Here is a 27,747-nt window from a genome sequence, read left to right as displayed (position 1 = left end):
TCTGAGAGCCCTGTTGACTCACTTCAAATTTAAGATGGGCTGGAAAGTCCCCTCTTTCTTGGGCACCACAAAGTAAATCAAGTACCTGCCGTGCCCAACTCCTGAGGGGGCACTGGAACCACAGTTCTGAGATCTAGCAATCTTTGAAGGGTCTGGCAAAAAGCCTGCTTCTTCCACTCGGTGCAACAAGAAGCTAGAAGATGATCTGGCAAGGAATGGGCAAACTCCCGAATCACCTCCAAGACTCACTGATCGGCCGTGACCTCTGACCTTTTGTGAGAAAATTCACGCAGTCTTGCACCCAACGGAACCAGAGGGGGCGTCAGCAAGGAGCCATTGGGCAGGACGGGCTGCAAGGGAAGCAGCAGGGGGATTTCCAGCCCCCCGACAGGCTCCCTGAAAGGACTGTGTGCGGTGAAAGAAGCGTCTCCGGAAAAAAACAGAAGACGGGAAGGTAGCAGCCCCAAGGCCAGTGCGAAACCTGCAGAAATCCCACAGACGCCCCCTATCAGTGCCGCCTCTAACCGCCTCAGGTAGGTGGGGCACCTTAAAGTCAGTCAAAGTCTGAACCAACTTATCTAAATCCTATCCAAACAAAAAAGACCCCCGAAAGGGAAATTTTGTGAGTTTAGTCTTGGATGCCGCATCCGCCAACCAAGTGCGCTGCCACAAGGTACGGCGCGTGGCCTCCCCAAAAGCCATAGACTTGGCAGAGGACCACACCAAGTCATAGAGGGCATCAAAGAGAAACGAGGCTGCCATTTCAATCTTTGCAACCTCTTGATCCACCAAGGAACAATCATTATACTCACGGTCAAGAATACGCTCAGCCCACCGAAACACAGCACGAGCTGTGAGCCCCCCACAAATAGCCACCAGGACCCCTAAGGCAGAGACATTAAAATTCTGTTTAAGGAGAGCCTCTAATTTAAGCTCCTCAGAATCACGTAAAGCAGAACCGCCCTCTATGGGCACAGTATACCGCTTTCAAATAGCTGAGACCACCACATCTACCCCTGGCGACTTCAAAGTAGCTCTATCCATCTCCGGGATGGGATACAAACGAGCCATGGAGCGCAAAAACCGAAACTGCTCCTCCGGCGTATTCCACTGCGCCAGAATATCCGAATATCCCGATGCATAGGAAAAGAATGGGACGCCGGGCAGATCCCCCGAAGGGAATCCCCCACCCACGGGGTCTCAGGTGGCATTTCCTCAAAACTTAAAACCGAGGAGACCTGCTGAATCAAAAGTGGGTGCTTGTCTCTGTGAAAAAGGTGCACCATAGATACCTCCTCGCCGGTAGTCGGAAAAAAACGAGGCCCCGCTCCAGCGACCATCCCCTCAAGAGGATCCTGGAGGTCTAAATCTGCATGCTCCTCAGATCACAAGTCTTCGTCCCAAGCCAGCTGCAGGCGCTTGGACGAGGGAGGAGGAGGGTGGGACGTGAAAGAAGTAGAAGGGGGCAAAGCCACAGGGGGTGCAGGGGGCATAACCTCCCCCAAAACCCCTGGGCCAACTGGAAAACCCCCAGCCACCTGAAAATAAGCTCTGCATTAATTTTAAAAAATAAATCAGGGGAAAAAATTCCCGGCAGCCCCATGGGACCGCCTGCCCGAGTAGGGGTCCCAGCAGAAACCCGTCCCTGTTTTTCCAAGACAGGGGGAAGGTCACCTGAGGTGGCAAAGCTAATGGAGGGTTTATTTTCAAAAAGGCTAAGTTCCCGCCAAAAATAAACTCTCCAGGGCCTGTAGCGGCTGGGAAGCCTGAACAGTCCCAGCTGCTAAAGCAGGCAAGCCGGCATCAGCTTATTTAGAAACAGCTGAGAGGGAGTCCCCAGCCGAACCGGCAGTAAGGGAATCCTTTTTACCCTCACCATCGATGGCTGAGGAAAACCCTCCATGGGTGGTAGGGGAAGACTGGGCTTCTCCACTGCACCCTGCCAACTCACGAGGCACCAGCGGCGGGGAGCTCTGGATGCCTGCAGCTGCTGCCAACAGAGCTCCTGCACTGCACCGGCCTGTACACCACTTGCACAGGCAAGCCGCGAGTGCCTCGCGTCTGGAGCAAAATGAGCACTTTTTCCCCTGTGAAATGCTCATTGCTCCATACGCGACATAGCTAGGAAAAAGTGCCAGTTAGTTGAAAAATAAAGTAAAAACAGCAAATATAAAGGGAAAGCAACCCTTCAGACCGGCACTATCTCAGGATTTTTTTTTTTAACTGAAAAGACTCCACTAGCTTTCTAAACAATATGCCTTACCACCAGGGGGTAAGGCTTACTGTTGAGGCACCTCTAGAAAAATGTTAAGGAGGGACCCCACTCAAGAGCCGCCGGGTTTGACACCTCCAAAGTTGGACGGATCCCCAAACAAGGTCCTTCCAAGCTCAATCCGGCAACAAAAAGGGACAAAAATTCCTAAACAAATTCCAACAGCCCTACCAAGGGAGATGGGTACAGCTCACCACACCTGCTGGAGACTGAGAGAAGACTGAGGTAATTAGGGAGGGATCACATGATATGTACAGTTCCAAAGTTTTGTCTCAGTCTCCACCTGCTGGTCATGATGAGATATATACCCGCTTATAAGATCCTAGACTGGTCTGGAGAGTGCTAAAGAATAGATGTTCTTGATGACTTGCGAGTTAAGTTCTTGTAAGATACACACTCATCCACACAGAATAGCAATGTTAAAAAAACGTTTATTGCATATTTATTTAAAAATAAATTATAACTTCATTCACTCTCAACTAACAACCAATTCACAACCTAGAAGTTCCTACAGTTTATCCACAACATAGATGAACAAAACTGTTTGCTTGTGGGCTCCAAAAACCAATACAGAAGCTATTTTCCATATGGAACAAACTTAACCCAAGATGGAGTGGCTCTACAAATAAGCGTCCACAAACAGTTTGGTTTTTAACAGTTTCTTAAAACTATAACGGTCAGTACATAATCTTAGGTGTCCAAACAACTTATTCCAGAGAGACAACACCAGCAACTGAGAACATTTTTTATTTTGTGGCCCCATATCTCATAACTTCTGCTGTTTTAGCTAATAATCTCATGCCACCTTCTGATCTCAGAGGTTTGTTTGGTCTATAAACTTCCCAAAGAAACTGAAAAAAATGGGCTGAGTGATACAAAATCTAGTAATGTGCGCTAACAAGATTAGCAAGCTCTAAACGCTAACATGTTAGTCTATGGACGCGTTAGCGTTTAGCACGCACTAATTCGATTAGCGTGCCTTAGTAAAAGAGGGGGTTTGTAATGAATCCATTGTTCAATAGGTAGCCAGTGAAGTCGTTTCAGAATGGGGGTAATGTATGCAGTCCTTGTAACGCCAGTCTAGCTGCCGAGTTCATTAGTACGTGTAGGGCTTTCAACTTTGTTTTGGCTAATCTCAAAAATAGAGTGTTACAATAAAATCAAACACTAGACTACTGTTCTGAAGTCATATGGTGTCAATAGTGGTTTTAGCCTATATAGTGTACATAGTTCAGCATAACCCTCTGAATGACATTCATGATCTGTTTTCCCATAGTCAAGGCTGAATCTAGACATCCCCAAAATGATCATCTCCTTTTTCACATCAATCTGAGCCCCCAATACATCCATACATTTAATCACTTCAGCCTCGGCATATTCTCCCACTATCATTCAGTCTTGTTAACATTCAATTTTAAGCTATGCTTTGATATCCATCCGCTCACCTCTCATATACTAATTCTATCTCGCCTCAAGATCTTTCTTTTGTCTATCAATAGGGGGAAAAATAGGAGGTCACCAGCATATATTCTATATTGCACTCCTAAATTCTGGAAAACCTGTCCCAAAGATAACATATAAATGTTAAACAATAGTGTTGACAGAGCAGCTCCCTGCGGCACATCTCTTTTAATCATCATCTTCTCCAAAACATTTTGTCTTCCTCTCACACAACTTCCTGTCATATATGATATATGTATGACACATGTAGGAGACAAGTTCATCCACATGAAGCAACAATATTTATGTAAGATACAGTTCATCCATATGAAGCAACAATAGTGTGGACTCAACATGGTCCGTGTTTTAGTCCTAAGAGGTATGAAATACAAATCTGAATGTATTAAATCACATATGATACAGCTCAATTTGAAGTGAAGTGAGAACCCTAATGAGTGTGGATGAGGTACAAAGTGACTAAAAATGATTACAATGAAAATGGTGTGAACATTATGTGATAGCTTGAACATGTGCAGTCTGAGATCACTTTTCCTATCTAGATGAAATAAAATTAAAAATAAAATTAAAAGAGTTAACAAACTATATAAGGCCATTGGGCCAACAGGTAAAGAAATAAAAGAAAATGTCATGTACAAAAAAGTGCAATTATAGTGTGTTGATTTGATGAGATGATTATAGTGTGTTGATTTGATGAGATGATTGAAGAGGACATACTCGAGCATTGGGTGTGTGATGATTATGAACACAAATATAGATGAAATGGTTTCTGCAAAAATCCCTTAAAAAAGCAAATGGTTTCTGCAAAAATCCCTTAAAAATGGCAAAGGACAAACAAGAAGATTTTGTAATTAATAAAATCAAGAGCAAAAGTGTAAATGACTATACCATCGTTATGGGTATATTATATATATAAAATCTATAGAAATAAGAAATGGAATTGAATGTATAGACTTATACCTCCTAAACTTAAAAGGCATACATATCTTGTAAAATCGTTTAATATCCTAAGCAAAAAAAGATAAAATACAACCGAATTTGAGAATGCCACATAGCCACCCAATAAAAGAACAGTCAGCATATAGGATGAACACCTAAGAAAAAAAAGATGACCAATGCAGATTAAATGTTGTAAAATGCCAGTAAATTAAAAGAAAGAGCCTTAAAAGATAACAAATCTTAAAAAACATTTAGATTAAAACTGAATAAACATGAGCTTAACCCTTGAGCAATTTTGTATGGCATGAATATGAATGAACAAAGAAAGGCTTTCATTATGATTATGTTCCCTTTTCCACGTGCCGGTGAATTTTGTATGGACTTGACTACTAGTCGATGTTTGAAGAACAGAGAGTACGGTAGGTCTTTTTTTGATCAAGCTAGAAATAGAAGGCCAGGGCCCTTGTGATAGCCTGGAGCGAAACAGGGCCTCTATTGGGCTTGGCTGAAGCTTTTTTTCTTTTTTCCTCATGTTTGTTTGGGCTTTTGCCTTAACAGGAGTTTCCGCATGTTAGTGACCGACCATCCTTAATTGCTATGGCAACTATGGCTGTATGTGATTAATATTTGATATAAAGTAAGAGTGGAGTACTTTTGAGAGACCAATGACTTTGTTAAGTTCTACTACACGACTTGGATGTACTGAAATATAGAGCAAACTTATATTTTTTCTCCACTATTTTTAGTGATCTAACCTTTTGTGTGATGCAGTGGTCTTTTGATCATAGTTGCCTTCTTCTACTATATTTTGTTGATATTCATAACTTAAAAGCCATAAATGAAAATACATATTTAGTCACAGAGGGGCAACGATCCTATGAACTTATCAAAATGAACATTACAAAGGCTACTAAAAAACGCCATGGAACTGCTGTTATAAACCTTTGAAAGGTAACGCCAAAATTTGATATTATAAAGGCTGCCAAAAACCACTGTTTTAGATGATGCCATGATAACTAAAGACAAAACTTAATGGTGTGTCTTGGAGTAGTAAAATTCAAACTTATAACATGCCGCTATTAAAACAAAAAAAGAAGAAAGAAAGAAAGAAAGCTATAAGATATGACCAGAATAAAACAATGGAAAAATTCCAAGCTCGGGGGTGTAAACTAGAGAATGACATGGTGACAAAATTCATCACCATCCCCATCCCCACGGATAACCGCGAAAACCATCCCGTCATTCTTTAGTGTCTATCTCAACCTCGGTCCTTCTACACCAGCATTCTTCCATGCAAGGCCTGAGGGTCAGTGGTTGTGCCCATTCATATTCTGATTCCTCCCTCTCTCCTTAAACATTGACATGGAGGCAGTTATCCATGGGGACGAGAACGGTGATATATTATGTCACTGTGTCATTCTCTAGTTGTAAACCAACACAGTTGACTGGAAAGTGAAATGCCAAGAACAACATGAAAGTGGTAAATTTACTTTGAAATGTATATAGAGCAAACAAAAGAGCCAACAAAAGCTGCAGAATGGAAGAAAAATACATATATTCAAAGAAAAAAGTTAACAGCAAGCACAACCTTACAAATAGACTCAATAGAGTCTGACCTCAAGTGGGCCACTGACATGGCTAGGGTCCTGACATTAAGGGCAGTTATATGCCATTCCAGGGTCAAGCCAGCCTGGGCATAAGTGAAGGAGTAATTTGCTAGCTAATTAGATACAGAGCGCTTACCGATGTCTCCATCCTGTTTTGGTCAAAAAAGTTAAGTGGACTGTCTATGTGCTTTAGTCTGCTTCGGGTGAAAAGCTAAACCTTGCTTGTGGTCCAAGATGTGCAGTGCACTCTCACCAGGATGGGCACAAGGCTTGGAAAATAATTTGTTAGGTTGACCGATTGGTTAAAATGGAACTCAGACACAACTTTAAGAAGGAACCTAGTAAGGTCAACTACTCTTATGATGAAAGCCTGCATAAAGCAGATCCGCTACTAGGGCCTGCAGCTCACTAACTATGAGAACTGAAGTGATCACCACCAAAACCAAAACTTTCTAGGTCAAATACTTCATGTGACAGGAGTTAAGTGGCTTAGGAGGAGCTTTCATCAGCACAGTGAGGATGATATTTTAATCCACTGAGGTTATAAGCGGAATAGAAATTTTTTTAAATAAATAAAATATTAGATTAAGGGATGTCTTTTCTCTTTTCTTGCTAAGCTTGACTGATTATTTGAAAAGAGTTGCAAGTTTGATGTATTGTTATTTTAATTTAGATTTGTGTATGTGAATTTTGTAATCCACTTAGTTATAAACGGAATAGAAATTTTTAAAATAAATTATGGAAGTTTAATTGGGGAGGAAGCTTTCTCAACAGCAAACCTATCATGAAGCAAACAAATAAAAGCTGTGCAAAGATAAGCTTACCCTTGACACAGTGATAAGCACTGAATACACTGAGGTGTAACCTTACATATTTGGTTTTCAAACCAGACTCAGAGGTGAAGGAGGTATTCATGCAGGTTTTGTGTAGAGCAGTGTTTCTCAACTTCTTCAAGCCAAGTACCCCCTAAGTCTACCAAATATCACCCGAGTACCCCTGCCCAAGCTCTGCCCTGGACCCACCCAAGCTCCACCCCAGACCTGCCCAAGCTCTGCCTCAGATCCCACCCCCATAATAATAGTACTAATTGTAATGCAATTTCTTCCATTCATTTTTCATATACATAATGGTAACCACAAAATTAAAAAACACAAGGCACACTGTACGCAGAGAAAATGTTAATTATCATTTATATTCTTTTTTATTCAAAGAGGTCAAGGCAGATGACTTTAAAATTTGCAATGTCACCTCAGGAACAGCTAAACTGACACATTTCGATCACTAAATTGAAAATAAAATAATTTTCCCTTCCTTTGTTGTTTGGTGATTTTATTAGTCACTGGTTGCACTTCCTTCTGACTGTGCATCCAACATTTCTTTCTTTCTGCCTCCTGCACACTTTCCTCTCCTCCGGACATCATTCCCTTTCCCAACATCTCTGTCCCTCCATGAGTTCAATTTTTCTTTCTCTCTCCTCCACCCCCATTGGTAACATGTCTCCCTCTCTTTCTCACTGTCCATCTGTCTTTCTCTCATTCCCTCCCTTTCTGCAAAGGGAGTAGGGAAAGAAAGAGAGAGAGAGAGATCCATGGTTCATCTCCCCCTCCCCCCACTACTACCACATCCAACATTTCTCCCTCTTTCATCCCCTGGATCATGCGCAGCATCTTTCACCACTGCCCACTAGCCCCTTACCCAACATTTCTCTTTTTATCACCCCTCTCCAGCACATGCCACAGCTCTCCCTCCATTCCCTCTACCACTATGTTCAACATTCCTCCCCTTTGCATCTCTTTCAATCTGTCCCACTGTTCCCTCTCCACGACCATATCTAACATTTATCCCTCTTGTCTTTCTCTTCCCCAGCCGGATCAGCCAGGGTGGCCCCCCCCCCCCCCACAGTCCAGACAACACCAAGCTAACTCCAGCGATGAAGAGCCTTCCATCTTCTGCCACCCTCCCACTGTCTGTCAGGGAATCCGGAGTCTATACAAGGCCCGGCAATGGCACTAGCTTAACTGATGCAGAGCCTTCGAGTCTATCCACTTGTGAGGCCCTGTTGGTACCACCCCTCTGACGCAAACATGTCAAAGTAGGTAGAGCCGACAGGACTTTCTCGAGCACGTGGATGTGAAGGCTCTTCGACAGAGGGGAGCATGCTTGCTGGAGGAAGGAGGGCAGGAGGTTTGCTTCGTGTACCCCCCCTAAGCAGCTTGCATACCCCTAGGGGTACATGTATCACATGTTGGGCTCTAGGGCCTTGCTCTCACACCAGACTGCAGACTTCCATTTAAAAGCATAACACCGCTTAGTGGAATCTTTCCTAGAAGCCAGCAGGATCCTAAAAACACTCAGGCAATTGCAAGGAATCTAATTCTATGCTTTCAACATCCAGGCCACAAGGCCAGGGACTGCAGGCTGGAGTGCAAAAAAGCTTAATCATTTTGCACGAAGAGATTCAGAAAGCAGTCTAGCCTCCACGGTTCTTCAGAGGATGTAAGGATTGTCGTGCCCCCACAATATTAGGTTTGTAGGGGTTCCGGAGCCCAGAATTTTGCATCAACATTCCAGAGTCAGATTGATATAATGTCCCATAGGCCTTTGCTGACATTGGTTATGGCAACCAAAACTGCTTATTGCTAGCAATGCTAGGGCTGACAAGAGGATAACTCCAGAACTAAAGGGAACTATATCTGTCTTGATCAGTAAGGCACAATGAGGATTGTAGTCCTTCAATTCTGCTTGAATTTCAGCAAAGTTTTCCCATCAGAAGAATGGGAGGATATGCATACAGACGACCCTTCCCCCTAATCATGGAAGAAGACATCTACATTAGTTTTGTACCATGTGATCTGAGCTGGAGCAAAACTTGGAGACCTTCTATTGAAATGAATGGCATAGAGATCCACCAAGGGGATAACCAACAATCGTGCAAGCAACGCCCGTGCTGAAACCCAGTTCTTGGGGCACACCAAAATCCATCGAGTTTTCAAGATATCCACCATGCACGAGACAGATGGCAATTAAAATTGGTGGACTGCCCTATTCCCAATCAGGTCAGTGTACCATGAAGAAAGCCACAGATTGGTGGCTGAAATGTCGGTTTCTACCTGGCAAAGACGCAACAAGACCCAGTATCCTGCAACAAGCAGATGGCAATCAAATTTCTCTCATACATATTCATTGTGGATATTCAGAAGATCTAATGGGACCTGCTATGCCCCGAGGACTGGGTTGAGGCAGCTTGTTGACTGTTGTCTTTCCATGCCAGGTATGTGGCTCAAAACACCATGCTGTGGCCAATAGTTCAATGCCACAGCCCACACAAGGCCTCCTGACACAAGGAGCAGCATCCCATACTCTCCTGGCTTCTTCATACATGGAAACCTGACCGTATGTTTGACGAGTACAATTTGAGTCATCAACCAATCTCTGATTTGAAAAGATTTTCTTAGGTTCTTATGATTAGTTTTAACCCCTAAAAGGTACAGTGATTCATATACTAAGAAAACAAAACAAGATGTTCTTTCCCTACCTTCACCTTCCTCTTTGATAGACTTGGGTTGAGACACAGTGAAGCACTGCATCACTTCATAGCGTTGGCGTGCTTCCTGATTCTCCACCCCTGGCTCATCTGGAGGCCGAATTAGCATCCTGCAGTTGAAAGTATGGCTATTGCGTCTGGTGGCATCCTGGGGCCAAGGCACCCCGTTGACTATATAGAAAGGATACAATCAGAAAAGTAGGTATCACTTTCTGGCCTACTAATATTTGCAATGTGTATACAAAAAAACAACTAATTGGAAATACCTAATTGATATAAAACAGATTGCTTCCAATCTTTAATGAAGCATTTGAATAAAATTAAATATATCATTACATTTTTTTGGATAATAATTCTCTGTCAGTTTATAAAGTACAGGTTATGTATTTGATATACCACCTTTCTTTGGTAAAATCAAAACATAACATAATAGTTTATTTATATACCACAAAAGTCTTATAGTTCAATGTGGCTAAGTTGGTTATAACAAAAAAAAAAAAAAATCACACATGAAAGTACAAAATACATTATACAGCAAAGAATTATGTCTCCAGCAGGGAACACCGAAAGCCCTTATATATAGAGAGAAAGAGAGTAAACTCTCAGTTATCCGGCACCCGTGGAGACTGGTAGATGCCAGATAACTATAGTTTCTGGTTGCTTGAGAGTTACTGTGAAAATAGTTTTGTCTCCCTTCCCATCTCACTTATCATCCACCCCCACCCCCACTTATTGGTCCATCTGTTCTTCCCTTATTTCTCTCTGTAATTTTTATTCATATTCTTCCCCTAAGAGAGGGGTATGCAAAGGGGTTAACATTTCTAGTAGCATAAATAGAAACTGCAAATACAAAGTGAGACAAAAAATAATCAGGAACCTGACCATTCAATACTTTAAAAAGAAAACCACCTAATGGAAGATTAGGTTTATACTTTGATAATCTTCTTTGCTAGTCCCTGGAGGATTCCATACACTAGTTGTTCAATCCCAACTCGCAGTTCAGGTGTTACAGAATGCATATCTTTTCAGAACACATGCTGTATTCTCCATAGTGGTAGAATCAGTTCAGTTCCAAAGCTAAGCACATACCTGTAAATCCAGGACAAAGGTGGTACAGGGGAAATCCTCATCAACACAAGTAACTCACGAATTGGTTTGCTCTGCAAAATATTAACAAGTAATAAACAGGCACAAAGGCATTGTAACCTGCTGTGTACAATGAGCACCCCAAGAAAGGTCTTCAGTAATGTGTATACTTGCAGAAATTCCCCACAGGATCTGGCAACTGACTGGAAAATCTTCAAGCATGCAATGAGAGTAACAGAGGCAGAAAGGAGCAGGCTACCCCAAACAACTGAGTGAATACAGAGAGGGCAAGTCGTATGGAATCCTTCAGGGATTAACAGAAATAATATTATCGAAGATATAAACCTAATCTTCCATTCTGTTGCGTCTCTTCCTGATTCTATAAGCTGGGTGACATACCAAAGCCACGGAAGCTAGGGAGGGACAGAAGAGTCTGCCCACAAAACCGAGGACCCGAAAAATGGCAGAACGTGCCACCACATCAATTTAGTAAAATCGGATAAAAGTATGAAGAGAGGACCAAGAACCAACCTGAAAATGTCATCAGGATGAATTGCGTGAAATACCACCCATGCCACTGCCACCCTTCCCGTCAAGAGAGCTATAAGCAAAATGACCCTTTGAATCCATTGAACGATCGAGGACTTGGATGTCAGCCTACCACAATGAGGCACCGCAGTGAGAACAAAAAAGCAAGACAGCCCAGAACTCAGTTATCCTTTCCAAATAAAGGAGCCAGATCCTCTGGACATTTAATTTGTGGAAGATCCGAGCTTTGCACTCCGAACCAATTGTATGAAATGGAGCAAGATCCTCTGGACATCTAATTTGTGGAAGATCCGAGCTTTGCACTCCAAACCAGTTGTATGAAATGCAGGCAATCTAACCTCCTGATTGACTCGGAAAGCCTAGACCACCGTCGACAGGTGCAGTATGGAGGAAAACACCCGTGTCTATCATACGGAAAAAAAGGTTCTATGCATGAAATAGCAGAAACTCCAAAATACACCATGCTGAAACAACGGTGACCAGAAAAATCGTTGTGAACATCATGTCCAGAAGAAATACATCCTATAGAGCAGCCCTGCACAACATACGGCCCGAGGGCCGCATGGAGCCCAGAACAGCTCTCACTGCGGCCCAGCCCAATATCGCTCTCACTCCACGATCCTGCTCCTCCCCTCCAGTCTCACCTTTAAAAGCGTCGCCACTTATTGACAACCAACAAGCTAATTACGGCAGCCTGCAGAGTGAACCTGGCAGGCTGCCGTCAGTCCCTCTGCTGCGGTCCTGCCCCTCCTCTGATGTCAGGAAGATGATCTTGCTGGGTGTGGAACGCAGCGGAGAAAAGGCCCCACCCATCACGAGGGCCCTAGCGGGATGGGGATTGCCAGAGACGCTGATCAGGATACCAGGGGCAGGGACAGAAAAGGATCTTGAAGAGGGGTGGGAAAGCAGATTTGAACCAAAAGAGAGGGGGAAGACAGGGCAGATGTTGGACTAGAGGGGAAACACTCTGAACCAAGGAGAGAGAGATGTCAGGCCCTGGGGAGGGGGAAGACAAAGAGAGTGAGACAGACAGAAAGGCCTGGATCAAAGGTTGGAGGACTCAAAATGTTAGCAGAAGAAAGATAGAGCGTGGGAGAAACCTGAAACAAAGGGGAGGCAGAAGATAGGGGGGCAGCTGTTGAATTTGCGGGTATATAGAGAGAAAGAGACTGCAGAGAGGTGGAAAGATTCTGGACTAGGGAGGAAGCTTCGGTTAGTAATGCAAATTGAGATTCTTCAAAATAGGTATGAATTGACCATAGTCACAACATTACAGAAATCTTTTGGACAAACCTATTTTGGATTGCTACATAAACAATCCAAATGTCATCTACTTATCTGATTCCGGACACCTCTGAATGAACACATAATTATTATATTTATCGCCTTGTCTAGGTGACCATGTTTAATTTTTACATATCTATCTTAAATAATAAAATGCTAGCCCGCGCATGCGCAGTAGCGAACCGTGTTCCCTGATCCCTTTTCTGTAATGGTGTGGTCGCACGACTGCGCATGCGCGCTTAGTACGTCACTGCCAGAAGACGAACCGTCACAGAGCGAGTGAACACCGAGTCCTGTGGCACATCCGGATTATGAGCAGTCCTGCCTTCGGTCTTGTCCCTGTTAAACCGGCTGGCAATAACAAAGTCAGATGCCATGGGTTCTTCCCTTTTGCCAAATTACTAAAGGCTCTGCCGGTCTCGATCCTGAGGGGCGGGATCGAGACCGGCAGAGCCTATAGCGATTTAGCAAGAGGGAAAGCCCCCGTGATGTCTGCCTTCGTTATTGCCAGCCGGTTTAGTGGGACCGAGACAGGACCGAAGGCATGGCTGCTCACAATCCAGATGCACCGCTGGCTCATCACTCCCCACAACTCCAGCGGCCGTCAAACAATGCCTTCCTCCCTGCCATGATCCTCAAGGCCTGAACTGCAAGTTTGAAGGTAGGGCATGGACGGTTTGAGAATGAGGGAGAGAAAAACGCAGCTAGACGGACACCGGGAAGGGAAAGGGGGAGGGGGGGAGGAGGGTTTCAAGGGAGCCGGCTGGCCGCATAAATTATTTTCATTTCAAATCTGCCGCCGCCGCGGCTCCTCTCTCATCTTCCGACATAATATAAGTGCAGCTCATGAGAGGAGCCGCGGCGGCAGCTTTGAAAACGGCTCCCTTAGTTCTTCGCTGCATTTTTTTTTAAGTTTAAAACTGCCGCCGTGGCTCGTCTCACGATCCCGGCCTGTGTCAGAGAAGGCTTCTGACGCAGGCCGGATTGTGAGAGGAGCCGCGTCGGCATCTTTAAACTTAAAAAAAAAAATCCAGCAAATAACTAAGGAAGCCGTTTTATCTCCATGCTGCTACGAAGGAACAGGTGAGGGGGAGGGAAATGCTGATGCTGATGCACAGGGAGCAGGCAGGCATGGCAGGCAAGCAGGGGGAGAGGGAAAGGGGCTGATTTCGGGGTAGGGGTGTGCTGGGGGCACACAGCAGTCATGGGTAGGGGATCACAGAACAGGCAGGCATGGCTCAACAAGGGGAGAGGAAAAGGGAGCTGCTTTGGGGTGAGGGGTTTGCTGGGCCAGACAGCAATCATAGGGGGGAAACAGAAGGTGGCCACGGAGCAGGCAGGCATGGCACAAAAGGGGGCAGGGGCATACACCAATCATGCCGGGGAAGAGAAGGGGGCCACAGAGAGATAGGCAGGCATGGCGCAATGGAGAAATACAGGCAGGCAGGGCGCAAGACAGAGACACAGACAGAAAGAATGACAGACAGACAGACAGCATCCAAGCACAGAGAGAGAAAGGAAAAAAAAAACAGTTGTCTACTCTAGCACCCGTTGCACAGGGGGAGAACGAAAGAGATGCTGATGGACAGGGGGTTGAAGAAAAGGAACGGAGGACTAATGTTGGACAGGGGGAGAAGAAAAGAGGTGCTGCTGGACAGGGGGGAGGTAAAACAAAGGGAGAAGGGCTGCTGCTGCATAAGGAGAGCAGTGAAGGGGTGGTGGTGGACACAGGGGAGGTAAAAGGAAGGGAAAATGGACAGGGGGAGCAGGCAAGGGGTGGTGATGGACAGCCAAGGAAAAAGAAAGGCAGAAAGAAAAAAAGCAGCTAAGGAGAGAGAGAAAGAAATAAAGACAAACACACACACATATGTTCTAGCACCCGTTAATGTAACAGGCTTAAAACATTTATATCAACTATAATCCTTTCAATATATAGCATACTAGTTTTTTAGCCCGTTACATTAACGGGTGCTAGAACAGATGTATAGACTTAGGCATTTCTTTCTTTCTTTCTGTCTCTCTCCCTGCCCCCTTTCTTTCTGTCTATCTTTCTTTCTGTCTCTTTCCCTGGCCCTCTGTCTATCTTTCTTTCTGTCGCTCTCCCTTTCCCCTGTCTGTCTTTCTTTCTTTCTGTCTCTCTCCCCCTGTCTGTCTGTCTTTCTTTCTGTCTCTCTCCCTGGCCCCCTGTCTGTCTTCCCCCGGACAGCCACAGCACTCGCCCACCTACCAGTCTCACGCTCCCAGCCGGGGCTTCTGAGTACTGTCACCCCAGCCAATTGTCGGCCGCCTTGGTCTTGGCCGCTCCGCGGCACTAGGCAGGCACAGCCAATGCCGCTGTCACGCCAACCCAAAAGGTTTATTTATTTATTTATTTTAATGAATTAGAACTTTTTCCTTTTAACTGGATGTCTCAAGACTATTTATGTTCCATAAAACAAAATATTTTAAAAAATTAACATTTAACACTGACATTGATATATTAAGATTGCTGAATCCAATGTACATTAGACTAATTTGCCTCTGAAATAAAACAGTTACAAAGAGCATAAAGAACTGTATAAGCTCAACCTACAGACAGAGAGTAGTGATAGAGGACCAGGGACTCTCTACCTTACCCCTCCCCTTTGAAAGTCTGTGGCCCCCACGAGCATACTTTCTGCTATCTTGTCCTGTAGATCCCTTCCATGCGGCACCATCCTCATATGAAAGTATGATCTCTAGTGGTAACATCACAACATTACCGTTATAGGTTTTGGCGGCCAGCCACAATGATCCTGGTAAGACTGGGCTTGCCATAGGAGGGGTTAGGGTGGGAGCCTGCCTGTTGACAGGTTTTCTAATGGCCCTTTCTTTGGTCCTTTGGCTCCTTCTTTTTTCTGCAGCCCTTTCATAAGTGTTGCTTTCTGTTGAGCCTTCTAACGGCTTCGCCTCCCACCCCTGGACAGCCACAGCGCCTGCCCACCTACCAGTCTCACGCTCCCAGCCAGGGCTTCTGAGCGCCGTCGCCCCAGCCAATCATTGGACGCCTTGGTCTGGGCTGCTCTGCGGCGCTAGGCGGGCGCAGCCCATGCCGCTGTCATGCCAACCCGCCACCGAGCTGTCTTTCCTTCTCTGCCAGCGGGGACCGCCTGGGCCTGGGTGCGGACAGCCGAATCCCGGGCCTGCTCTCCTTCCCCTAAGTTCCGGCCCCTCACTCCGCGCCATCTAGTGCATGCGCACTCTTGCCGCCACATCCCGACAGATCAGGGATCAGGGAACACGTGGCGAGAGTGTGCATGCGCGTAGCGTTTTATTATTATAGATACTCTAGATACAAAAGCATTTTCTAATCACTTGTATAGTGAATTCCAGGGAAAGCAGAATTGATTAGGTACCCAAGTGGGTTACATCATCCTAGGGAACAAATCAAACTAGCTATTTCAGAGCTCAAAGTAAAAACAAATTATGTACTTACCTTAATTTGCATGTATAGGTTTCAAACAGGTCTGGGGACTAGCACCTTCCTACCTGCTACCACACTTCACGCTACACAACCCTACACGAACAACCAGAAACCGAAACATCTTTACATACCCAAAGATCACAGGCTGCAAATAGAAATCCTTTCTGGACAGAACCTTCATGTTCCAAGCAAGCAGACAGCAATCCTGGCTGGGAAACTACATAAATAGAGCCAGGCAGACCTACGGCGCATTCCGAAAATCAATTAAAACCATTCTATTTGACAAATTCATCGCCTAAACAAATGACCTTCACTCACTATGATATTTCCCCTTTGAAAAATCTGATGTAATTTCTCATGTAACCCCTATTTCTTATGTAACATTTCTCTTCTTGCATTCTGTAATTCACCGATTGTCCAGCCTTCTTTCAATGTGAACCGCCTAGAAGTCATTTGACTATGGCGGTATAGAAAAATACTGCAGTTAATATCTTTTCTAGTAGATAGTTGAGTCATTCTAGACAAGCGGGTTATCTCCCAATGGCTGCGAGTCATCTGCAGAAGGAATCCACTATCAACACCTGTAGTTAGTACCCAAGCATCAACGGGAAATTTCCCAAGATCAACTGTTCTGCTCAAATAAGCAATGTGAAAACAACAAACAGCAAACAGCAAACAAAGCATCAAAGGAGCTCAGGAAGTACCCCTTGAAGAGGCCTGGTTTGGCGCACACAGCACAGAAGCGTTAGCAGGGCATGACAGAGACCTTCCTAATCCTGATCAGAGAGTGTTATATACATGCAAACACATTTAAGAACATAAGAAGTTGCCTCTGGCTGGGTCAGACCAGAGGTCCATCTCGCCCAGCAGTCCGCTCCCGCGGTGGCCCATCAGGTCCATGACCTGTAAGGTGATCCTTGTCTAAAACCTTTTAATCCCCTTTATCCTTCTATCTATACCCTTTCATAATCCTATCTCTACCTCTATCTGTACCCCTCTATCCCCGTATCCTTCAGGAATTTATCCAGTCCTTCTTTGAAACCCCGTAGTGTACTATGTCCTATCACAACCTCCGGGAGCGCATTCCAGGTGCCCACCACCCTCTGAGTGAAAAAGAATTTCCTAGCATTGGTTCTAAACCTGTCCCCTTTCAATTTCTCTGAGTGCCCCCTTGTTCTTGCGGTTCCCAATAGGCTGAAGAATCTGTCCCTATCTACCTTCTCTATGCCTTTCAGGATCTTGAAAGTCTCTATCATGTCTCCTCTGAGTCTCCGCTTCTCCAGGGAGAAGAGCCCCAGCCTTTCTAACCTGTCTGCGTATGAAAGGTTTTCCATACCTTTTATCATTTTTGTCGCTCTTCTCTGAACCCTCTGAAGTATCGCCATGTCCTTCTTAAGGTACAGGGTGACCAATATTGGACACAGTACTTCAGATGCGGGAGCACCATCGCACGATACAGCAGGATGATGACTTCCTTCGTTCTGGTTGTGATACCCTTCTTAATAATACCCAACATTCTGTTTGCTTTCTTCGAAGCTGCTGCACATTGTGCCGTTGACTTCATTGTTGTATCCACCAGCACACCCAAGTCTTTTTCAAGGTTACTTTCCCCTAGTACTAATCCCCCCATTTTGTAGCTGAACATCGGGTTCTTTTTCCCTATATGCATAACCTTACATTTCTCTATATTGAAGTTCATTTGCCATTTATTTGCCCACTCCTCCAGTTTGTTTAGGTCCCTTTGTAGGTCTTCACATTCCTCCGCGGTTTTAACCCTGCTACAGAGTTTAGTGTCATCCGTAAATTTTATAACTTCACACTTCGTCCCTGTTTCTAGGTCATTTATAAATACATTGAACAGCAGCGGTCCGAGCACTGACCCCTGCAGAACACCGCTCGTGACCCTCCTCCAGTCCGAGTAATGATCCTTCACTCCAACCCTTTGTTTTCTGCCTGCCAACCAGTGTTTAACCCATCTGCATACATCCCCTTCCACTCCATGGTTCCACAGCTTCCTAAGTAACAGCTCATGGGGTACCTGTCAAAGGCTTTTTGGAAGTCGAGATAAATGATGGCTATGGGTTCCCCTTTGTCCATCTGGCTGTTAATCCCTTCAAAAAAGTGCAGTAAGTTCGTTTGGCACGATCTTTCCTTGCAGAAGCCATGCTGACTTGCTTTCATTTGTCCATTTTTTTCAATGTGCTCACAGATGCTGTCTTTTATCAGTGCCTCTACCATCTTGCCCGGAACTGAAGTCAAGCTTACTGGCCTGTAGTTCCCCGGGTCACCCCTCAATCCCTTTTTAAAGATAGGTGTAACATTTGCTATTTTCCAGTCCCCAGTTTTCAAGGATAGGTTGCAAATTTGTCGGAGTGTTTCCGCTATTTCGTTTCTTAGTTCTTTTAATACCCTTGGGTGGATTCCATCCGGGCCTGGTGATTTGTCGCTTATCAATCTATCTATCTGTTGGAGGACATCCTCACGGCTTACCTCTATTTGCAACAGTTTTTCCTCTTGGTATCCACTTATCTCTTCGGGTTCAGGTACATTTGATGTGTCCTCGCTTGTGAAGACTGACAAGAAGAACTTGTTTAACCTGTCAGCTACCTCTTTTTCCTCCTTTACCACTCCCTTTCTGTCTCCATCATCCAACGGTCCTACTTCCTCCCTCGCCGGTTGCTTCCTTTTAACGTATCTAAAGCACGTTTTGAAATTCTTTGCTTCCCCAGCCAGCCTCCCTTCATATTCTCTTTTTGCTCTCCTAACCACTCGGTGACATTCTTTTTGGTGTTTCCTGTGTTCCTTCCAGTTTTCCCCAGTTTGGTCCTTTTTCCATTTTCAGAACGATTTTTCTTGTCTCCTATTGCTTTCTTCACTTCATTAGTTATCCATACCGGGTCTTTTGTTCAATTTTTTTTTTTTTTTTTTGCACCCTTTCCTAAACCTGGGGATGTACAGATTTTGTGCTTCTTGCATCGTGTCTCTGAATAGGGACCAGGCTTTCTCTACGGTCTCCATTTTTCTTGAGCTGTTTCTGAGTTTCTTTCTCACCATTGCTCTCATAGCATCATAGTCCCCTTTCTTGAAGTTGAGCGTTGTCGCTGTGGTTCTCTTCATTTTTGATGTTCCTACTTCTAATTTGTGATCGCTGTTTCCTAGTGGTCCTACTACTTCCACTTCCTTTGCAGGTCCCCCTATCCCTTTGAGGATTAGGTCGAGAGTGGCATCCCCTTGCGTTGGTTCCTTGATGAGCTGTTCCATGAAGCAGTCCTTCACAGCTTCTAGGAATTCTGTTTCCCTCGCGCAGTTGGAGTTTCCAATACTCCAGTCTATCCCGGGGTAGTTAAAATCCCCCATTACCATCACACTTTCGTTTTTGCATTCCTGCCTCAATTCTGCTTCCAGTTCTTTATCGTTTGCTTCTGTTTGTCCAGGTGGATGATAGTACAGTCCCAATTTTATGTCAAATCCATTTCTTCCTGGTAATTTAACCCATAATGATTCCAATCCTTCCACCTTTGCTGCCGTATCCACTCTGGTTGAGTGGATGGTGTCCTTTATATATAGTGCTATTCCTCCACCCTTCTTGTGAGTTCTATCTCTTCTATAGCGTTTGTACCCTGGCAGTACTATGTCCCATTTGTTTTCCTCATTCCACCATATTTCTGTGATTCCAATAATAATAATAATAATAATAATTTATTGTATATATACCGCCAAAGCCAAGGTAGATTGAGGCGGTTTATAATAAAGAAGAGCTGGACATACAGCGAAAAAAACAATGAAGTCTTTGAGTACAATACAATGCAGTGCAGTATAGAAGAGATGGACATACAGCAAAAAAGAAATAATGAAGTCTTTGAGTACATGCATAGACTAAGGTATAGAGTAAGGTAACCTTGTAGGGACGGGTTTGTATAGAGTAAGGTAACCTTGTAGGGACGGGTTTACAATAAGAGTAAGTCAAAGGGGAGCAGGTCGTACAGAGGGGTAAGCAGTGAAGGTTTTGGGAGAACTTGGTCAATGGGAAGTACATCGAGGAGATTTACGAAGAAGGGTAGGTCATACACTGAGGGGAAGTAGTGAAGACTTTAGGCATTCCTGGTCACGAGTCGGTTGAAGAGGTCGGTTTTGATTAGTTTTCTGAAGTTGAGGTAGGATGAGGAGTGTATGATGGTGCTGCTTAGAAGGCAAGCATTCTGTCAAGGAATCTTTTGTATCGGCAGGTTTTTATTATAGGATTGCTGAACATGCGTATTCTGCGTGTAGGCCTGGTGGAGCAGTCTAGTTTGAAGTGGGAGACCAGGTACTGAGGGGCCAAACCGAGAGTGGATTTGAAACAGAGACATGCGAATTTGAACAATACTCTTGCCTCCAGGGGCAACCAGTGGAGTTTTGGTAATAGGGGGTTATGTGGTCCCATTTCTTTAGTCCGAAAATCAGTCGCACCGCTGAGTTTTGTATGATTCAGAGTTTTTGAACGGTTTTCTTGAGTGACCCCAGATAAATGATATTGCAGTAGTCAAGTAGGTTTAGGATGGAGGATTGCACCAGTAGGCGGAATGATGTTGAGTCGAAGTATTTTCTGATGGTTCTAAGTTTCCATAGTGTCGAGAAGCCCTTTCTGATTAAAAGCTCTGAATGTGTATCTAGGGTGAGATAGCGGTCCAGTGTCACTCCTAGGATTTTTATGGTATCGACAATGGGGAAGTTCTGTCCATTCAGGGTTATTGTAGTATCTTTGATTTTGTCATTTGGGCTTGCCAGGAAGAATTTGGTTTTTTCGGGGTTGAGCTTCAGCTTGAACTCTGTCATCCATGTTTCGATTTGTTTTAGAGTTAGTGCTAGATGAGTCTTCGTCTCAGGGGTCAGGCTTGTTAGAGGCAGAAGTATGATGATATCGTCGGCGTAGATGTAGAATTTGATTTTTGCTTTTTGCAGTAGATTTGCCAGTGGGGCTAGGTAGATGTTGAACAGAGTGGGGGATAGAGGGGATCCCTGTGGGACACCGCATGGGTTAACCCAGCTAGAGGATTGGGAATTGTCGCTATAGACTCGGTACGTTCGTTTAGTCAAGAAGCCTCGGAACCATTTTAGTACTTTGCCTGAGAAACCAATTGTCTCTAAGCAGTCAATTAAAATGGTGTGATCGACTAAGTCAAAGGTGCTGCTTAAGTCTAGTTGAAGGATTAGTGCACTGGAGCCTTGGCAGAATAGGTTCAGGAGGGTGTCCAGCAGTGAGGCAATAACTGTTTCCGTGCTGAACCCTGATCTAAAGCCTGATTGGTTGTCGTGAAGAATGTTGAATTTGTCCAGGTAAAATACTAAATCCTGGTTTACCAGACCTTCCATTAGCTTTACAAAGAGGGGAATGTTTGCGATGGGCCTGTAGTTTGCTATCAGCTTGATGGATTCCTTGGGGTTTTTTACAATAGGTGTGATCAGTATGTGACCTAACTCCTCGGGAAATGTACCCGACAGTAATAGGGAGGAGAGCCAATCGTATAACGAGGCTTTGAAGGGGACTGGGGCGGCTTTCATGACGTTTGGTGGGCATCTGTCTAGTCTGCAGTATGAGTCGACGTATTTTTTGAGAAGAGTTTGCTGAAGCGATTCCAGGTAGGGATTGAGAAGTTGTTCCAATACATGTCTACTCTGGGATCGTTTGTGTGTTGGGCGACAGGGTAGTTCAGATGGTTGGATGTAGAGGGTGGTAGGTTGGATCTTAAGACATTGATTTTGTTGTTAAAGAAATCAGCCAAAGCATCTGCTGAGGGAGGGGAGTTTGTGGAGTGGTGTGAAAAGGCCTGTATATCATATAGATTGTTGACTAGTTTAAATAGATTCTTGGTGTTGGGATAGTCTATTTTTTTTGCGTAGAAGTCTGTGCGTTTTGTGGTTATGAGTTTTTTATATTCTTTCAGTTTTAGTCTCCAGTTTGTTCTTCCTATGATGTCGCCAGATTTCAGCCATTGTCTTTCCAGTTTTCGTAGTTCTCGTTTCACTGCTCCTAGCTCGGCATCGAACCAGCCATCTAGGTTTTGGTTTCTCGATCTTCTTAGTTTGATGGGGGCCATCTTGTTAAGAATCTGCGTGCTTGTGTTGGTCCAGGTGTCTATAGAGGGGGAGTGCGAGTCTGGTCTAGGTCCTCTTTTTTGGCCTTGACTTCCAGTTCTCTCATTTTGATCCTTAGGCTCCTTGCATTTGCATACAAGCAATTTAAGTCCTGTTTTTTTCTTTTTCCTGTTGTTTTTCCTTGTGAGTTGCTCCTCTTGCCGTCCCCCTCATGAGCTGCCAGCCCCTAATTTCTGTTTCTTTCTTCCTCCTCCTTTGGCGCGTCTTTTTCATCCTCAACCTTTTTCCTCATTTTCACCTGTTCTTCTAGCTCCTGCTGTTTACTCTTCTTTTTGTTCTCTAGTTTCTCTTGATCCTTAGACTCCTGTAGTTCGTCTTTTGCTTCTTCCCAGCATTTTTCCCACTCAGTATCTTCTTTGGATACTCTCGTCCGAACCGTCGACGTCAGGTCGACTGTCGGCTTTCCCCTTCTTCTTAGTTTAAAGCCTGCTCTATTCCTCAGGATGATAAACAAAAGACCAGGAAACCGAAATATAGCAAAGGAAAAGGGGAATTCACTATTTGTGAGAGAAAGGAGCAGTACCACATTGCACCACTAGAGCTGTGAAGGGCACAGAGAATCCAAGCCTGAGTTTTGGAGGGAATTTCAGTTCAGTCCTTTGTTCCCTAGAGAATGACACGGTGACAAAATTCATCATCGTTCCCGTCCCAGCGGATAACCGCAGGAAACCATCTTCATGTCATTCTTTAAGGAAAGAGGGAAGAATCAGAGTATGAATGGCCACAACCACTAACCCGCAAGCTTTGCTTTGAAGAATGCTGGTGTAGAAGGACTGAGGTTGAAACAGACACTAGAAAATGACATGGGATTATTTCCCGCGGTTATTCGCGGGGACGGGAACGGTGATGAATTTTGTCACTGTGTCATTCTCGACCCTACTAATTATGTGCTTATTTTTCAGCAGTAGCCGTTCGCATTACACAGGTTCTCTCTACAGATGGCATGTTTTTCACTTCCTTGGACAAAGAAAGAAAGCAACCATACACTTTCCCCCATGTGGTAGCAGTTCCGTAGTTACAGAGAAGACAAGCTTGAATAACAGACAAGATTACCTTCAAAATGTTTCAGCATGAACTCTAAACCCATTATGCAGTTTGGCTTTAGAGTTCTGACCTTACATGTTGCTATAATATTTGCAGAGACATTCTGGACTCATAAGATTTTGAAAAAAAACAAACAAACAGACTTTACTTCAAACTACTTTACTTTAAATCATTTCACTTGAATTAAGCTTCTGAACTTTAATTATGCTTTTGCATAATCCAATAGGCTCATTATGACATCTTGTTAGCTATTGTATTTTCTTTATCATTGTCTTTATGCATTGTTCTCAGAAAATACTTTTTGTTTATCCTGTATTTTAAGTTTTACTTTATATTGCTGTATTCTATGTATGGTGACAGGTTATAAGCCCTGTCACACATTGTGACAGTGTCTCCTATTTGGTTTAATTGCTGACATCACCAGTTCTTTTAATGATTTTAATTCAAATTTGAGAAATAAGTTCTTGCACCACACACAGAAAAAGAGAAAATTATATCTTGTATGTACTCACTGTGTGCATCATTTGCACATGCGCTAAATTTACATATTAGTCATATATTTTAGTTTCTTAGCACTCGTCATTATTTTATACCTTATTGATTTAATTCCAGGTTACTATGCCAGACACTTCTGAGTATAGGGATCAATTCTAGCTTTGGTAATATTGGGGTTCTCTTAATTTGGGGAAATCTAGGGATTTAGATATCTATAATAATAATCCTCTAAGCGCGCATGCGCACTTAGGAGGATGTGGGGACCTGACATGTGCTGTGTCCGTCCGTGCGGCGGCTTGAGGCGCATGCACCACAGCACAGCCGGCAACTCCCCCCTCCCGCCCTCACTCACAGCCAAAACCTTCTCGTCGGCTCACTCACGCCAAAACCTTCCCGCAGTCCCCTTCCCAGCCGCTGCGTTTAAATTAATAGATAAGCGCTACCTGAGCTACCGCTGGCCTCGCCGTCTTCTGTCCACTGCGGCCCGCCCTCTCTGACTACTTCCTGTTTCCACTAGGGTTGGCCGCAGTGGATAGAAGACACCGAAGACAGCGGTAGTGCAGCGCTTTTCTGTGAATTTAAACGCGGCGGCTGGGAAGGAGGCTGCGGGAAGGTTTTGGTGGTGAGTGAGCCAGCGAGAAGGTTTTGGCTGTGAGTGAGGGCGGGAGGGGGGAGTCGCTGGATGTGCTGTTGTGCATGCTGCTGCACAGGAAAGGCCTTTCCTGCTGCTGCACAGGAAAGGCCGGGAAATGCTGCTGCTGAACAGGGAAGGGTGGGAAATGCTGCTGCTGCACAGGGAAGGGTGGGAAATGCTGCTGCTGCACAGGGAAGGGTGGGAAATGCTGCTGCTGCACAGGGAAGTGTGTGTGGGGGGGAATGCTGCTTCTGCACAGGGAAGGGTGGGAAATGCTGCTGCTGCACAGGGAAGGGTGGGAAATGTTGCTGCTACACAGGGAAGTGTGTGTGTGGGGCGGGGAAATGCTGTTTCTGCACAGGGAAGGCCGGGAAATGCTGCTGCTACACAGGAAAGGCCGGGAAATGCTGCTTTGCACAGGGAAGGGTGGGAAATGCTGCTGCTGCACAGGGAAGGGTGGGAAATGCTGCTGCTGCACAGGGAAGGGTGGGAAATGCTGCTGCTACACAGGGAAACGTGTGTGTGGGTGGGAAATGCTGCTTCTGCACAAGTAGGGGTGAGAAATGCTGCTGCTGCACAGGGAAGTGTGTGTGTGGGGGAAGTGTGTGTGTGTGTGTGGTGGAAAATGCTGCTTCTGCACAGGGAAGTGTGGGAAATGTTGCTGCTACACAGGAAAGTGTGTGTGTGGGGGGGGAAACGCTGCTTCTGCACAGGGAAGGCCGGGAAATGCTGCTGCTGCACAGGGAAGGGTGGGAAATGCTGCTGCTGCACAGGGAAGGGTGGGAAATGCTGCTGCTGCACAGGGAAGGGTGGGAAATGTTGCTGCTACACAGGAAAGTCTGTGTGTGTGGGGGGAAAAATGCTGCTTCTGCACAGGGAAAGCCGGGAAATGCTGCTGCTGCACAGGAAAGACCGGGAAATGCTGCTGCTGCACAGGGAAGGGTGTGTGGGGGGGAAATGCTGCTGCTGCACAGGGAAATGTGTGTGTGTGGGGAAATGCTGCTTCTGCACAAGGAGGGGTGAGAAATGCTGCTGCTGCACAGGGAAGTGTGTGTGGGGGGAAGTGTGTGTGTGGGGGGAATGCTGCTTCTGCACAGGGAAGGGTGGGAAATGCTGCTGCTGCACAGGTAAGTGTGTGTGTGGGGGGGAAATGCTGCTTCTACACAGGGAAGGATGGGAAATGCTGCTGCTGCACAGGGAAGGGTGGGAAATGCTGCTGTTGCACAGGGAAGTGTGTGTGTGTGTGGGGGGAAATGCTGATGCTGCACAGGGAAGGGTGGGAAATGCTGCTGCTGCACAGGGAAGGGTGAGAAATGCTGCTGCTACACAGGGAAGGGTGGGAAATGCTGCTGCTGCACAGGGAAGGGTGGGAAATGCTGCTTCTGCACAGGGAAGGCCGGGAAATGCTGCTGCTGCACAGGGAAGGGTGGGAAATGCTGCTGCTGCACAGGGAAGGGTGGGAAATGCTGCTGCTGCACAGGGAAGGGTGGGAAATGTTGCTGCTACACAGGAAAGTCTGTGTGTGTGTGGGGAAAATGCTGCTTCTGCACAGGGAAAGCCGGGAAATGCTGCTGCTGCACAGGAAAGACCGGGAAATGCTGCTGCTGCACAGGGAAGGGTGTGTGGGGGGGAAATGCTGCTGCTGCACAGGGAAATGTGTGTGTGTGGGGAAATGCTGCTTCTGCACAAGGAGGGGTGAGAAATGCTGCTGCTGCACAGGGAAGTGTGTGTGGGGGGAAGTGTGTGTGTGGGGGGGAATGCTGCTTCTGCACAGGGAAGGGTGGGAAATGCTGCTGCTGCACAGGTAAGTGTGTGTGTGTGGGGGAAATGCTGCTTCTACACAGGGAAGGATGGGAAATGCTGCTGCTGCACAGGGAAGGGTGGGAAATGCTGCTGTTGCACAGGGAAGTGTGTGTGTGTGGGGGGGGAAATGCTGATGCTGCACAGGGAAGGGTGGGAAATGCTGCTGCTGCACAGGGAAGGGTGAGAAATGCTGCTGCTACACAGGGAAGGGTGGGAAATGCTGCTGCTGCACAGGGAATGGTGGGAAATGCTGCTGCTGCACAGGGAAGGGTGGGAAATGCTGCTGCTGCACGTGGGAAATGCTGATGCTGCACAGGGAAATGTGTGTGTGGGGGGAAATGCTGCTTCTGCACAGAGAAGGCCGGGAAATGCTGCTGCTACACAGGAAAGGCCGGGAAATGCTGCTGCTACACAGGAAAGGCCGGGAAATGCTGCTGCTGCACAGGGAAGGGTGGAAAATGCTGCTGCTGCACAGGGAAGGGTGGGAAATGCTGCTGCTGCACAGGGAAGGGTGGGAAATGCTGCTGCTGCACAGGGATGTGTGTGTGTGTGGGGGAAATGCTGCTTCTGCACAGGGAAGTGTGGGAAAATGTTGCTGCTACACAGGACAGTGTGTGTGTGGGGGGGGGAAAATGCTGCTTCTGCACAGGGAAGGCCGGGAAATGCTGCTGCTGCACAGGGAAGGGTGGGAAATGCTGCTGCTGCACAGGGAAGGGTGGGAAATGCTGCTGCTGCACAGGGAAGGGTGGAAAATGCTGCTGCTGCACAGGGAAACGTGTGTGTGGGTGGGAAATGCTGCTTCTGCACAAGTAGGGGTGAGAAATGCTGCTGCTGCACAGGGAAAAGTGTGTGTGGGTGGGAAATGCTGCTTCTGCACAAGTAGGGGTGAGAAATGCTGCTGCTGCACAGGGAAGTATTTGTGGGGGGGAAGTGTGTGTGTGTGTGTGGGGGGAAATGCTGCTTCTGCACAGGGAAGGGTGGGGAATGCTGCTGCTGCACAGGGAAGTGTGTGTGTCTGGGGGGTGAAATGCTGCTTCTACACAGGGAAGGCCGGGAAATGCTGCTGCTGTACAGGGAAGGGTGGGAAATGCTGCTGCTGCACAGGGAAGGGTGGGTAATGCTGCTGCTGCACAGGGAAGGGTGGGAAATGCTGCTGCTGCACAGGGAAGGGTGGAAAATGCTGCTGCTGCACAGGGAAGGGTGGGAAATGCTGCTGCTGCACAGGGATGTGTGTGTGTGTGGGGGAAATGCTGCTTCTGCACAGGGAAGTGTGGGAAATGTTGCTGCTACACAGGAAAGTGTGTGTGTGTGGGGGGGAAAATGCTGCTTCTGCACAGGGAAGGTCGGGAAATGCTGCTGCTGCACAGGAAAGACCGGGAAAATGCTGCTGCTGCACAGGGAAGGGTGGGAAATGCTGCTGCTGCACAGGGAAGGGTGGGAAATGCTGCTGCTGCA

At 45.8% G+C, this 27,747-nt stretch overlaps 1 protein-coding gene across 17 annotated transcripts in view; it reads right to left on the bottom strand.

Annotated features, from left to right (window-relative positions):
• NCOA1 (nuclear receptor coactivator 1) overlaps positions 1–27,747 on the bottom strand; it is a 631,796-nt gene that overhangs the window by 405,727 nt on the left and 198,322 nt on the right. For all 17 annotated transcript variants that reach the window (XR_004538963.1, XR_004538966.1, XR_004538965.1 and 14 more), the window contains one exon: positions 9,812–9,991. Coding sequence is in view for 13 of the 17 variants with exons in the window: in XM_033939863.1 (XP_033795754.1) it covers positions 9,812–9,991 (180 nt within the window). In the remaining 4 variants the exon portion in view is untranslated. The remainder of the gene's footprint in view (positions 1–9,811; positions 9,992–27,747) is intronic.

The sequence above is a fragment of the Geotrypetes seraphini genome, chromosome 3, assembly GCF_902459505.1.
Source record: "Geotrypetes seraphini chromosome 3, aGeoSer1.1, whole genome shotgun sequence".
NCBI lineage: Eukaryota > Metazoa > Chordata > Amphibia > Gymnophiona > Dermophiidae > Geotrypetes > Geotrypetes seraphini.
Note: the sequence above shows the minus strand (reverse complement) of the source record. Positions and strands in the feature narration are given on the sequence as shown.